The sequence below is a fragment of the Falco peregrinus genome, chromosome W, assembly GCF_023634155.1.
Source record: "Falco peregrinus isolate bFalPer1 chromosome W, bFalPer1.pri, whole genome shotgun sequence".
Taxonomy (NCBI): domain Eukaryota; kingdom Metazoa; phylum Chordata; class Aves; order Falconiformes; family Falconidae; genus Falco; species Falco peregrinus.
This window is the reverse complement of record NC_073743.1, coordinates 23,494,210-23,507,336: the sequence shown is the minus strand read 5'-3', so window position 1 is coordinate 23,507,336 and position 13,127 is coordinate 23,494,210. Positions and strand designations below refer to the sequence as shown.

At 41.3% G+C, this 13,127-nt stretch overlaps 1 protein-coding gene across 1 annotated transcript; it reads right to left on the bottom strand.

Moving 5' to 3' along the window:
• Positions 1-718: 718 nt before the first annotated feature.
• On the bottom strand, positions 719-12,465 carry LOC129783062 (ubiquitin-associated protein 1-like). The gene is made up of 6 exons (XM_055792723.1): positions 12,453-12,465; positions 10,654-10,778; positions 7,074-8,003; positions 3,072-3,107; positions 2,436-2,630; positions 719-986 (listed from the first exon to the last, which is right to left on the bottom strand). Exons 1-6 carry the CDS (start codon positions 12,463-12,465, stop codon positions 858-860), a joined length of 1,428 nt encoding a protein of 475 aa, XP_055648698.1. The 3' UTR covers positions 719-857.
• Between the last annotated feature and the right edge of the window lie 662 nt (positions 12,466-13,127).

Below are 13,127 nucleotides of genomic sequence, written 5' to 3'. Positions count from 1 at the left end.
TGATCTAAACCTCCCCTGGAGCAACTTGAAGCCATTTCTTCTCCCAATTAACAAGCAACAGAAGAGACCAACCCCCACCTGCCTACAACCTCCTTTCAGGTAGTTAGAGAGAGCAATAAGGTCTCCCCTGAGCCTCCTCTTCTCCAGGCTAAACAGCCCCAGTTCCCTCAGCTGCTCCTCATAAAACTTGTGCTCCAGATCCTTCACCAGCTTCGCTGCCCTTCTCTGGACATGCTGCAGCACCTCAATGTCCCTCCTGAAGCGAGGGGCCCAAAAGTGAACACAGTATTCAAGGTACGGCCTCACCAGTACCAAGTATAGGGGGACGATCACTTCCCTAGTCCTGCTAGCCATGCTATTTCTGATACAGGCCAGGATGCTGCTGGCCATGGCCACCTGGGCGCACTGCCGGCTCATGTTCAGCTGGCTGTCAACCAACACCCCGAGGTCCTTTTCCAGCAGGCAGCTTTCCAGCCACTCTTCCCCAAACACGTGTTTGTACAAGGAAGAAAATTCACAGCCAGGGCAGGCTGGCAGGATTTGAAAGATAATTTGCTGCTTCTGAAATTAACCATCTCTGTACCAAGCACCTCACCCCACAATAGAACTCTGGGTTCAAAACATTACAACCAGAATAAGCAGGATCTTTAAAAAATCCTGTCCCCATAAAAATGCATGCAAGTGAGAGCGATAAAACAATGCAGAAGAATTCTAATGCTTTAAAACATATTCACTTTATTACCGCAAGGATGTCCTTCAGCAGTCAGTTTTGGAAACAAGACAGCATCATCATGAAAGTCAAAATTACAGCAGCCAGAGGAACTTCTGCTGAAATTCCCCATCACAGCACATTCTCTCTATTCCTTAGTACATCGCACCCTCACCTTCTCCTCTGAGCACTGGCGCATCTCCAAAGCTGCTTCAACAAGAAGTGGATCAAAGCCCTTCTCACAAAGCTGTCCATGTGCTAACAGGTAATCCAAAACCTACGTGGAATGAAGAAAAGAAACTAAGTTTGCAGAGTGGCATTCGCAGCATATAGTTGAATACCATCTCTGTACACGCAGAAGGGCTGAGGCGTGACTCCACCCTGGACTTTACCAGGGATGGAGATAAAGTCCTTCCTAGTAGAGTTGCGATGCTTTTTATGCAAGAGCTTGTTCAGAGAAAACAGACAAGCCTTTCTGTCCTCCTGTGCTTTCCCATCAGCTCTGCACATCATCTTCCACTCTAGTCAAAGCAGTCTCAGAAGCCTATCCTTAGCCTTCCATGCCTGATCACAAGGCAGAAGTTTAACTGTTCTTTTTATACTACAAGTTTTCAAAATGGAACTGTAGGTCCAGCAGTCAGCTTTTAGCTTCCTCTCAGACAGCTGCAAAAACTGATGCAAAAGGCTGACTGCTTTCAGATTAAGATCAACTCAGCATACTGGTGAGTGAGCTGCAAATCCCAGTTCACACACCCAGAAATTGCTGCCAAATTTCTTATCTGTTCTCAGCTTTGAGAGGTACAGGGAAAGGTCGGATAGGTAATGCTAGGTACACAAAAGAACACAGCCTACAAATACAGCAGGATTTAAAACCACCCTCTTAAGGGACATTTTTTCCACTCGATACTACAGTTCACTCCAGTGCACAGCTTAAACTGCTCTCAATGTGTATGTAGTGGGCAAGCAGATCGGCTCTACAAGCAGAAGTCACTGGGACACTCCTCTGCAACAGGCACAGTCCCACCAGGCAATGCTCTGTGCAGTACACAGCCTGCCTAGAGCCAGCATCGAAAGTTTGGCCACACTTTCCCTGCTTTAGAATGTTTGAAGCACATACAAGAACCAGAGCCATGCTTCACCCTGCAGTGCTTTATGCTATGTGACCTGGGTTTAGTAAGCATTTGAGGCAACACAAAGCAGGAAGCACCACAACCAGAAAGTCAGTCAGTGGTGCCTTGTGATAGCCTTTTGGGGCTGTCATAAGCCCAAAGGGGCCAATCTCACTCTACAAGGAGAGACATCTTCACCCATGCACAGAACAATGGAAGTTGACTTTTTTTTGTCACACAGCACTAAGCATGGTGTAGAGCCACACTAAGCTTCCTTCAGATGGTTTTGCAGCTCCTGGGAAGGCCCAGTACCTCTCCCAGCTTAACACAGAGCTAAGAGCCCATCCCAAGCTCAGCACAGCTCTAACCCAGCACCCACAGGTATGGCCGACTCAAGCAGTCTCTTATCAGAAACATATGCAGACACTCTTTGGTTTTAGGAGCTTTTACTGCCAGGTGACAACTTCTCTAGCAGTTATAATCTCACAGCAGCTACAGGCTGCAACCCCTTGCTAAAATAAAAGTATTCCCCCCCATCCATTTTGCAAACCCAAGGTTGTTTCTTAGCAGAATCAGCATCCAGTCAAGGGTTTCTTCCCCATTGCACAAGCTCTTACCTGGTCTATGTTCTGTCCCTTCTTCATGGCTTTCAGAACATTCTCAGGCGAGTACCCCATGTTGACAACCATCTCTACGCACTGCTTCTCACTAGCAGAGAGGACCTGCTGTAGTTCAGAAGCAGGGCCACCCGACCACTTTGTGCAGCTAGGGTTATTGGGCACTTTAGACACTGGGAAATCTTGATGCGTTACCTAAAGGGGAAAACCCAGAGGCTGAGGTGATGATCATCTTCTGCATCCCCCACACCCTGTTTCTGGCTAGTGCAGAACCAGGATATCCCATGCAATTAATCCAAGAGGCTTTCTAGACTGCCCTTGGAAAGCTACTCACTGTTAGGACGAAACCAAGCAGTGCACGTAGTCTGAACTCCCACCATACTCTTTTTACCCTCAAAACAACAATCAACAACCCAGACTCTTCACAATATACCCTCTCTTACTGGTGGATGAAAACCTTTCAATACCAAACCTTATGATATAGTCAAACCCTGTACCTCAGGGGAAGCATGGAGATTGCTTCCTTCACCCAAAGTTTACTCGTCACCTATGATTTTCTGTACTCAGAGGAACACTACTTCTGGAGATTTTCAGAAACATGTTTCAGTACAAGCACACAGGTATTTGGGAACTTACCACAGGGATTTCTCTTTCCTTGTAGTCTAGGTGTACCTGTTGGACAATACACAAATAAGATTACTATAAACATTATGCACCAGTGAGTAGAATTTGCTACAGCTGGGGGAAAATAAGGGTTTTATGGGAAAGATCTGGGAATAAGACTACCATACTAAGGAGGCTTGGTCTGATCAGGCTTCTACATGCGAGATGCACACATTACAATTGTGTGTAGTTCTAGAATAGCAATCATAGCGATCATTTCTTCTCTCAACACTCTACAAAAACAGATTATACTCTAAGAAGGATGTGTCCCCCCTCATAATAATTGTAAACTTGTTTATTCTGTGACTACTATATGTTCATACAGCTCAGCTTAACACGCTGGCTCCTGTTCAGGTCATCCCAGTGTTACGCTGTCTGAATGACAGTGATAATTTTAAAGTCATTGCCTATAGACTTCCCTTTATTTTTTTTGACCATGAGAAGGGATAAGAGAAATAGATAACCCTTTTCTACACTCAAAGCACTGCATTTCATATGCCATGAGCAATGTGGCACACTGGCTAAAAAGAGCACATGATTTTTCTACCAACAGCTGGTCCCATTCCCAGTATACCAACAAGGCTAGGTAACATTCCCTGCTGTACACCTGCCCCATTTTTGCGGAACCAGGCTGCCAGAGGGCAGAACCAATCCACCACTTTATACTACTTTGCCCAAGATAACAGGAGTGCAGAGTCAGAACTTTGCCCCATCAAATCTGCACATTTCAGTTCATCTGATTAAAAACCTTCTTGTATTTTAAATCAAATTAGAAAAGACTACAAGAAATTACACTGTGGACCAAGAGCCTCTGTTTATTGCCTTTCCTTAATACCTTTTAAAGCAAACAGATTGCTTGAAAGCTTGTCCACTTCTTTCAGAAAGGCCTTCTTTGGGCCCAAACTAAAAAAACCCACCCAAACAAAAAAAAACCAAAACAAAAAACTAACCCCCACAACAACAAAACACCACAACCCACAAAGTCCCCCAACCAACACACACACACCCAAAACCCCTACAAAACACCACCATAAAAAACCCCACCACCACAAACAACAAAAACCTGTTTATAGAAAAATAAAAAAAGAATATGTATTAGCATTTTGGCAAGTTCCATCTATTGGGGGAGGGGGGGAAAGAAAAAAAAAAAAAAAAAAAAAAAGGCTTTGTTCTGCATTTCTTCTTATTTTCATCTCCAGGGTAAGAATTTCTCTTCTAGGAGACAAAGCCCAAGAAATCACGTTCCATCCGATAGACTAGTTTACCCAAGAACCTCTCCTCATGGTAGTAGAGGGGTTCAAAGCTCTCCACACAGACCCTTCCTCCAGGCACTTTTGCCAGAGCAAAAAGCACTAGAATATGGGATACACTGAAACAAGTGTCTGGAGTAGCCCTGAAATCAGCTGGTTAGCAAACTGAAGGATGATGCAGCCAAGAAATCCAAAAACTGCTTCTGACACCAGAGATTCAAGAGTCTGGGGAAACCAACTCCTCCTCAATCTACATAAGAGTTTAACAACCTGTGCTTGTGGTCAGTGACTTCCAGAGGGAAACACCTAAAGAAATTGCAGGGGACAAAGCCAGGACTGGTCAACTCAGCAGTCGTGTTCCCTTATATCTCAAACTTGCGTTTTAGTACCCTTCAAGAAGCAGACATGCAGTGCTTTCAGTATGTGCTTGCACACTGTGCCTACTTTTAGGGACTTCATGCAGAGGCCAGGAACCCTGCCTGCAGCTGGTGTGCCCACACACATCATACTACTGAATGGCCCACCAGGAGTATCCCATCCTCCAGTAACCAGAAATTTTTCCAAATAAAATGCATCATACTAATCAGGTCTCTGACCAGTTTTGTTTAATTCCAACCTGTTGTCTTCACTAGTCATTTCTCTGCCAATGCTGCAAAAAGCAAACCAGTGAGCTTCAAAAACAATACTCAGAGGGGACCACCCAAGACAGAACCAGTGGAGCCTCAGAGAAATCACAAGTTTATTTCCATCCAAAAAACCCTAGATCATATTCACTGGTAAAGCATAAACTCCAGTAGTCACTCCAAATCCAAAGTTACATTTTCTAGTTTTGTGAGGAAAAAAAAAAAGTATATATAAGATTGCTGTGGAATACACTAGGACATATGATTGTCCTGAGGCTTTCTAAAAAGGACAGGCTTATTCTTGTGTAACCTTGAAGAAAAGGGACACATGAACCTTCTGCTCCCAGCTACAGAGATAACTATGACTTCCTTCTATCATTTTCATACTCTGAATAAGTTACATTTACTTCAATTGCTTGCAGCTCAGCTGTCATTTTTCAGCCACTGGGACCATATTGTGGAAATATGAAACAAGTATATTCTGAAGTCTTGGAATTGAAACAGAAAGAACTAGTTCTGCCAGCATACCTGTTTCTTGGTTTGCTGCTTCCAAAGAAGAATAGTTTCAAATTATGATCTTTATTACTTCTCCTAGTAAGACTATTTTTTGTTTATCAGTTTGTATCTTTTCTTACAGCATTTTCAAGAAGACACCTTCCCCTCTTGGCCTCTAATAAGTTTTAGTCCCACATAGATATTTGAATAATTAGAATGAAAATTTGACCATCTGAATGCCCATCTATCTAGTTGTAAGTGATCTTTCAGGTTAATCCCTAGAGATGTCACATGTCATACTTTGAGGTTTCACCTCTGAGCTACATACAACCATACAATCACCTCTCAAACCTGTGATCTGTAGCAGTGCGCAGTTGCTCAACACATTGCTGCTTCTGCCAAAGTTTACTGTATTGAATTTGCTCTAGTGATCAATAAACAGCTGTTCTGCTGTGCTCTGACAAATACACTAGTTGCCAGAATACTGTATCTCACAATTAACAATGCATTTACCTAAGCCTGAAAAGGAGAGAAAGAACAACAGGAGAGAAGCAGTGTCACTTGTATCACACAAAAAACTACAGTATGCCAGTAAGGCCACAGAACCACTGCTTATATTGGACAGAAGCAGCCAGATTTTAGAGCCAGCTAGAGGATTTGACTACACAATTTCTACTAGGCTTCATAAGTATTGGTGTCCAGACCTTAGTTTCTTGGGGGGGGGGGAAGAAGTCTGCAAGCTTACTCAAATCTCTACTTTTCTTTACAAAGAGACAAAAACAACAGATGGTGTGAAGTTAAGTGTCCCCAAAGTAATTTTAGAACTTGCTACAAGTTTGGGGAAATTAAGCGTCAAACCCCTGCCTCAGAGCTTTACAACAAATCAACTGTAACATTAGTGATCTGAGATGATCCTAAAGACTGTTTTTGGTATCCACAAAACAATCCTTCCACACTCCTTTACAAGGAAGAGAGTAAATACCAGATTTCAGACCACCATTATTCTCATCCTTTTAAAGGCTAGATTTTAAAAGGATATCAGGAAGAAAAACACATACACAGACAATTCTTTCACTGCAGGTCAACTGCAAGTGCTTTTTTCTTCCCTGAACGACAGCACATACTTGTAGGCTTTTCAAGGAATAGAAGGAATAAGATAAAAACAAATTTCCCCTTATTTCCAGCAAGCCGAGAAACAAACCTAGCAGAGATTTAACTCAAAACCTAAGAGCGGTTCAGAATCTGATAGACCTCAGTTGGATAAGACAGAATGCAGGACTGTACAAAGACATCTCATACACTTAGTTCAAAGGTGTGCAACTATGAACAAGAGCTGAGAAGCTGAAAGAAAAGTCACCAGTATTAGTCTAAAAATATCAGATTTAGGGAAAACCTGCAGAGTAATAACCTGAAGTTCAGAACTGCCAGCATGAAGACCCATTTGACTGATCAGTTTGCCATGTAAATGAAGAGAAACTACCACACATGATCTCTGCACCACTCCCATTAAATGAACCTAAAACCACATGACATTTTAGAAGCAACATTTGCCTCTGCACCTCCACATCTCCCCAGCAACCCTGATTCTAATCTACTGCGTGTTTTACCGTAGTCACTGTGCTTTGAGATGATTCTTCTTCTGTACAAACTGTTGACACAGCCAGGGAAGGCAGCCTGGATGAAGAGGGTAATGTTGATGTCTCTATGTCGCTGTCCTCATTTAGAGCGGAAAGACCAACCATATGGTGTCCATTCAGTTCACTCACTTTACTCTGAGCACAAGTCTGCAAAGAGCTGAGGAAAGTGCCATTGTGGAGACAGGTAGTACTGTGGAAAGCACTTGTGAGCTTTGATGATTTCTGATCACTCTCATCGGAGTCAAGTTTAGGAAAGGACAGGGATTTGATATTACTCACTGAAGCAATAGGGGACAGGGATACTTTGGAAGACAAGGACATCTTTTCACAGTTTCCCAACTGCGGTAAAGTGATAAAGCCATTGGGTTTGTGAAGGGGCTTGAAGTCCAACGTGGCCCTTTCTATGGATGCCAGAACTTCCTCATCTTGCAACACAGACCCAGACCCTCCTTTGGGCAAAGTATTATCTAACAGCTGGGCAACAACTGGCCTGGTAGTACCAACATGAATTTCAAGAATATTTTTTAATTCCTCTTTATCATTGATAGTTTTTAATTCCAGTTTGTCAAATGGATCTTCTTCACATTCAAAATCAGCCAGGTTGAAGTCTGCTTTTGGACAAGGTGGACTGAGAGCCTTTTGCTTCACAGCACTGCTGTTGGCTGGCGTGGGAGTAAGAATATTATTGTGCCGCAGGCTAGCGAGGATGGGGTTAATAGGAGGAGGCATGGCCTCAGGGCAAGGTACCTCTGAAAGCCCCATTTTGTTGCTAACCTCTGAAGCTGCTTTTGAGTTCACTAGTGCTTCTTCTGCCTTATGTTCAGCTTCTCTCTGGGCAGCTTCAGTTTTGTTGATATCTTCAGCCCACTCAATTGTTTGCTTTTCCAGCGAGAAGTCATACTGACCAAGGATGAAAGGGAAAGGAGAAGAGAGAAAAAAAAAAAATATAATGAACATAGCCACTACTTTTAACAGCAACATAACAGAATAAGAGCTACATGAATTACCATGAACAGGCATCAATTTTTTCCCCAGCATCTCTTATAACCTACAGACTAGCAAAGCTAGAAAACACCAAAAATAGTTCATTTTGCCTCTAGCAGCAAAACCTGTCTATAGTCTGCATTAGAATATCATATTTTGCCTCCTTCCTACATTTAGTTTTGCTTTAGAGCTACTGATCATCCCAAGATAAGTTTCACAGCCCTCCCACCCTCTTCCCCCAAGACAACAGATGTAGCAAGGGAAAGTCTAATGCATTACTAGATGGACAATCATACCCCGATCTGGCAACACTGAACTACGCCCTGTCCACAAGCTATTCAAGACTATAACAGGGTATTTTTGCATCCAAAGACCAATACAGTATTAGTCAGTTCCCCCTAAAAGATTCCTAAGGGACTTGATATTAAGAGTTCTACACCCACTAGTTTAAGAGGTATCGCTATTCTTACCCCAGTGCCAGTGGCTCACCAGCCAAAGGGCTGCACCAAAGATGACAACTATCTGTAGTAGTAGATTTTGCTGCGGTTACTGGCATGACAGAATCCCACAAGCTTTTCTCATTTAACATCAGCTCCTTCAGGGCCAGGTTAGCACAGGAAGACATTTGTAAGCTACTTGCTACCAGTTTACTGGCTACCATAGTAGTCTGGTTGAGAGGACAAAATTCTGAACAAACTAAATCACTTAAATCTTTAGTATCTCATGAAGAATGAACAGCTTCAAATGTTCTTTAGAGAGCCACAAAACATTCAGAGAACACAGCCTACAAGTTAAGTCCAGGGTATAACCTACCTGTGACTTAAGAAGTTATAAGACATCCTTGCCAGGATAATAACATATAACCCAACAGGAGTGCTCTTCTTACAGGACTGCTAGGTCATAGAAATTCCTAGCTCTAAAGAGCAACAAGCCAGCAAGGCTTGCTCAGCCTCTACTAGGCTTTTTTGGGACTTGCTATATGTTGTATTGCATCCCATCCTATAGCAGGCTCCAGTGAGATCCTGGAGACCTGTTGTCTCAACCACAACAGTTTTCCCTTTCCTTAGCTCTAAGACTTCAAGAGGTGTGATATACAACTTATCAGCAAGTTGACTTTGAAAAACAAGTCACTGGCAGAAGTGCTAGGCACTACTCATTACACATTCTTTGCTACCCGAGCAGAGCTATTGCAGTTTTTGTGTTTGTATGTATATGGTTATATATACAGACAAAAATTGATCAAAGCTGGTTTTTTTTTATAAAAAAAAAAGGGAGGTATTTATATACAAATATATGGCTTTGGGCAAATTTGCTTCCCTGTATTTTAATTTTTTTAAAAATAGCTCTTGCTACAGCTGTAAAGTCATCAAATTACACTTCAAGATGCATAGTCTACATAGTCACATTATATTATGCAAGGTGTTGCAGTCCAATCGGGTATGCTATACTTGAGCCTCAGCTTGACAGGAAAATGGAGACTTAGCACAATGAAGCCAGCAATAGGACATTAGAGTCTCCTTTGGTTCTCCCACACCAGCTTAACTGGGTGGAAATATGTGTATTAGGATGATCAGGTAATTGTTTAATGGTTATAATGAAAAAGCCGTCATGTAGGGTAATTGAGATATTCAGCTCTCCAGCAGATGAGTTGCAGGAAAGGGGGGGAAAAACACAGAACCATCTACTGCAATCAGTCACATTTGGAGATTAGATTTTCAACATTTCTGCTAGAACAATTGATTTTATGCTACCAAGAATTAATGGTCCTTAAAGGTCTGGAATCCATCCATACCAAGCTATAACCTGTTTGCCCTACAGCAACTGCACAGAAAACAAGAACTGGAAATTGTTTTCTTGATCTCACTATTGTGAGAACCCATAAAATATGATCATAGAAACACTTGTTATCCTCAAACAAGATTCTGCAAGTATGCCATAGCATAGATGGATGTATCAGTTCTTATTTTTCCTCTTAAAAAAATACTACTCAAATTTAGTCAGTGTAACATTTAGACCTATAACTATTTCTATAACTATTTGTAATAGTTTAACTCAGCAGGCACTTAAACACCACACAGCCGCTTGCTCGCTTCTCCTCCCCCCCAGTGGGATGGGGGAGAGAATCAGGGAAAAAAGTAGAATTCATTGTTTGAGATAAAGACAGTTTAATGGGACAAAAGAAGAAGGGAAAACAATAATAGTGACAACAGAATTAGAATATACAAGTGATGCACAATGCAATTGCTCACCCAGCCAGTTTTCCCCCCAGTTTATATACTGAGCATGATGTCATATGGTATGGAATATCCTTTTGGCCAATTGGGGTCAGCTGTGCTGGCTGCGTCCCCTCCTAGAATTTTTGTACAGCCTATCATATTTTTATCTTTCTATACATTCCAACAGACATTCTGCAATTACTTCCTTGCATATGAAATAACACTACAAGACCAACAAGACTAACATTTGAATACACCTGCAAACTGTGACTACTTGCAATTTACAGCACCACATGTTGGAGGCCAGGGTGAGGGGAAAAGAGAGCAGAAAGGCAAAATACATCACTCACCTGTGCTTCTCTAATGAGCTGAAAAGAATCAGGCAGGCAGAAACCAATGGGTAATCCAACCTTCGCTGGGGTTTTGAATTTGTCTCCTATCTTAAATGGGACATCATCAAGATAACTCAAAGGCCCTAAGATCAAAAGCAGAAATTGTATCAAAAAGACTTAATGAGTTTAATGCATTCAATTAACTCACATTTCTTTATTTGAGAGCTATTTTATCTCTGCTGCCCCAACTACACCAGGTGACTCAATACAAAGGAAGTTTCTTGATCAGAAACATGTTGAATGTGTTTGGACTTCATTGCTTCAATTTTAGTAGGTTCTGTTTGCTTTGTTTTTTTTAATAATGTTCTAGCTCATAACTATTTAAAAAAATCCACCAACCAAACCCAGACACACAACAATCAAACAGATTTTGAAGTCAATATACCCAACATTTTAGCTTCCCTTGTGACAAGACTATGCCTATGCAACAGTTGGAAGCTGAAGCTCTCCTGAACACTCTGTTATGTCTCTATAACATGAGGCCATTTTTGTCATATCCAAAACAGGCTTTAAAATAACCCAGCTTTAGAGCAGCTAAGAAAAACTAAACCACAGTTTTTGATATACATGTAGGAAGTAAAATTTGGATGCAAGTGGTCACAAGGGCAAAATGACCTAAAGTCTAGACACTCCACTTTAACCAACACACAGTGAAATAGCTCAAGATTACTTAGCATAGCAATTCTGATTTTTGAAACAAGGTAGTTTAACTTAATCAGCTGTCTGATTTGTGATCACTCCAAATGAGAGGCCTCGGACTTATTTCATGGTCCTCTATCTGTCCTTTATATCTATCATTTACACATGGTATTTAAAAAGCTTTAGGACAAAACCTTCTTCAAACATCTTGCAAACTCATGAGGCAGAATCACTTAGAGCTCAACCATCTTCAAGAAGCCAAACTATAGGTTTGTTTTCCTTGAGCTGCTGTGAAGCATTAGAAAACACACAATATAAATTGCACTGCTTCTCAATTAACTGAAAGGGGTTTCTTGGATCACTGGTCTAAGCTTTTGGAATTAGAGGCAAGGTTTCTAGCTGTGTATAACAATTTGAAGCATTCCTCTGGCACTCATTTGTAACTGCGTGTTGCAGATCCAAAGAGATATCAGTGGCAATATTAAGATGGCGTTCAGCGACCAACCTTCCTCAGTGAGCAGTGACTTGCCATTTTTATCTGACCCATGCTTTTTTACTCAGATGACAGTTAAGTACTGTTTGTGTTCCTTCACTATTGACTTGTCTACAAGGCAGTCACAGGCTCCAACAAAAGGATGAGCAGCTTCCAAAAACAGGAACATCCTATTAATTTGGAGTTAAATGTTTATGTGCCATCATCATTTGAGCTCTCATACCATGCACCACACTGGCTGGTCCCAGAGTCCTGTTAGGACACAGGTGGCATTTCCTCCAGCTTTTAAACCATCAGGCTGAATAACCTACATCCCACCTGCACCACCAAGATACAAAAGCACTCCAGGCAAAATATAACAACATTTTCATTGATCCTTACTGAGAAGCACACATTCAAGCATTACACAGCACAGCATCCAGATGGCACCTCACTGGCCACCAACACCACTATTTGCAACATGGCATCCAAATAGTATTTGAGCTGGCAATTTGAGAACCTGGATATACCAAAGTGTTTGCTTACATAGAAATAGCAACTGTGGCAGCCCTTGCACTGAGTATGGTAAATCATGGACAGGTCAGACAACCAGATCTCTTGACTGCTCAGAGGCCAGCATGACTACAATCGATGTCCATTGTCCCCATTTCACACTATTTCTCCATATCACTTTCAGGGATCATCACTGCTGCTTTTATTATTCTCTCCTATACTCCCACTTTTCTTGTATTGTTGTCTTTAATAACATTAGATTTGCCTTCTTTATTGGAATACTGCTTTGAAATACTAGGAAGCCCTTAAAAAAAACACAACCAAAAATGTGTGAGTGCGTCCAAAAAAAAGAAAAAGCAAGCAACAAAACAGTGTTGTTTTTATCCCCAGATGTTATCTCAGTTGTGTATCCTATAAGTGTCTTGACTATATTTATTTGTATATTTGTATATTTTATTTGTATATCTGGTGTTCAGATGGGTTCGTGTCCCATATAAATATACTTGTATAATTTCACAAAATTATGCAGTTTAAACAAATACCAAGTCTTTATCTTGTTAATTTATACTACTTTAATATGGAAGATAAATGCAGATATAAAGTGTTGTCACGTCTAGTATATTAACTAATTTTTTTTTTTCTCTCACAGGGTGGGAAAAAAGGGAAAAGGCATTCAGAATCTGACCAGTGCAGGCAATCTCCTCTGTCACTGGATTCAAAGGAAAAAAACCACACACCCCTGCTCAACTACGCAGTTTTTTGAAGAGGAATTAACAATTATTAGTTTGACTAACATTATGAATAATTG

Bases quoted from the DNA above. Each gene is read 5' to 3' on its own strand.
- LOC129783062 (XM_055792723.1), bottom strand. The intron at 8,004-10,653 runs GTGAGTGATGTA...ATCCTTGGTCAG, and splicing joins AGCTCATTAGAGAAGCACAG to TATGACTTCTCGCTGGAAAA. The intron at 3,108-7,073 runs GTAAAACACGCA...ATTGTCCAACAG, and splicing joins CTCAAAGCACAGTGACTACG to GTACACCTAGACTACAAGGA.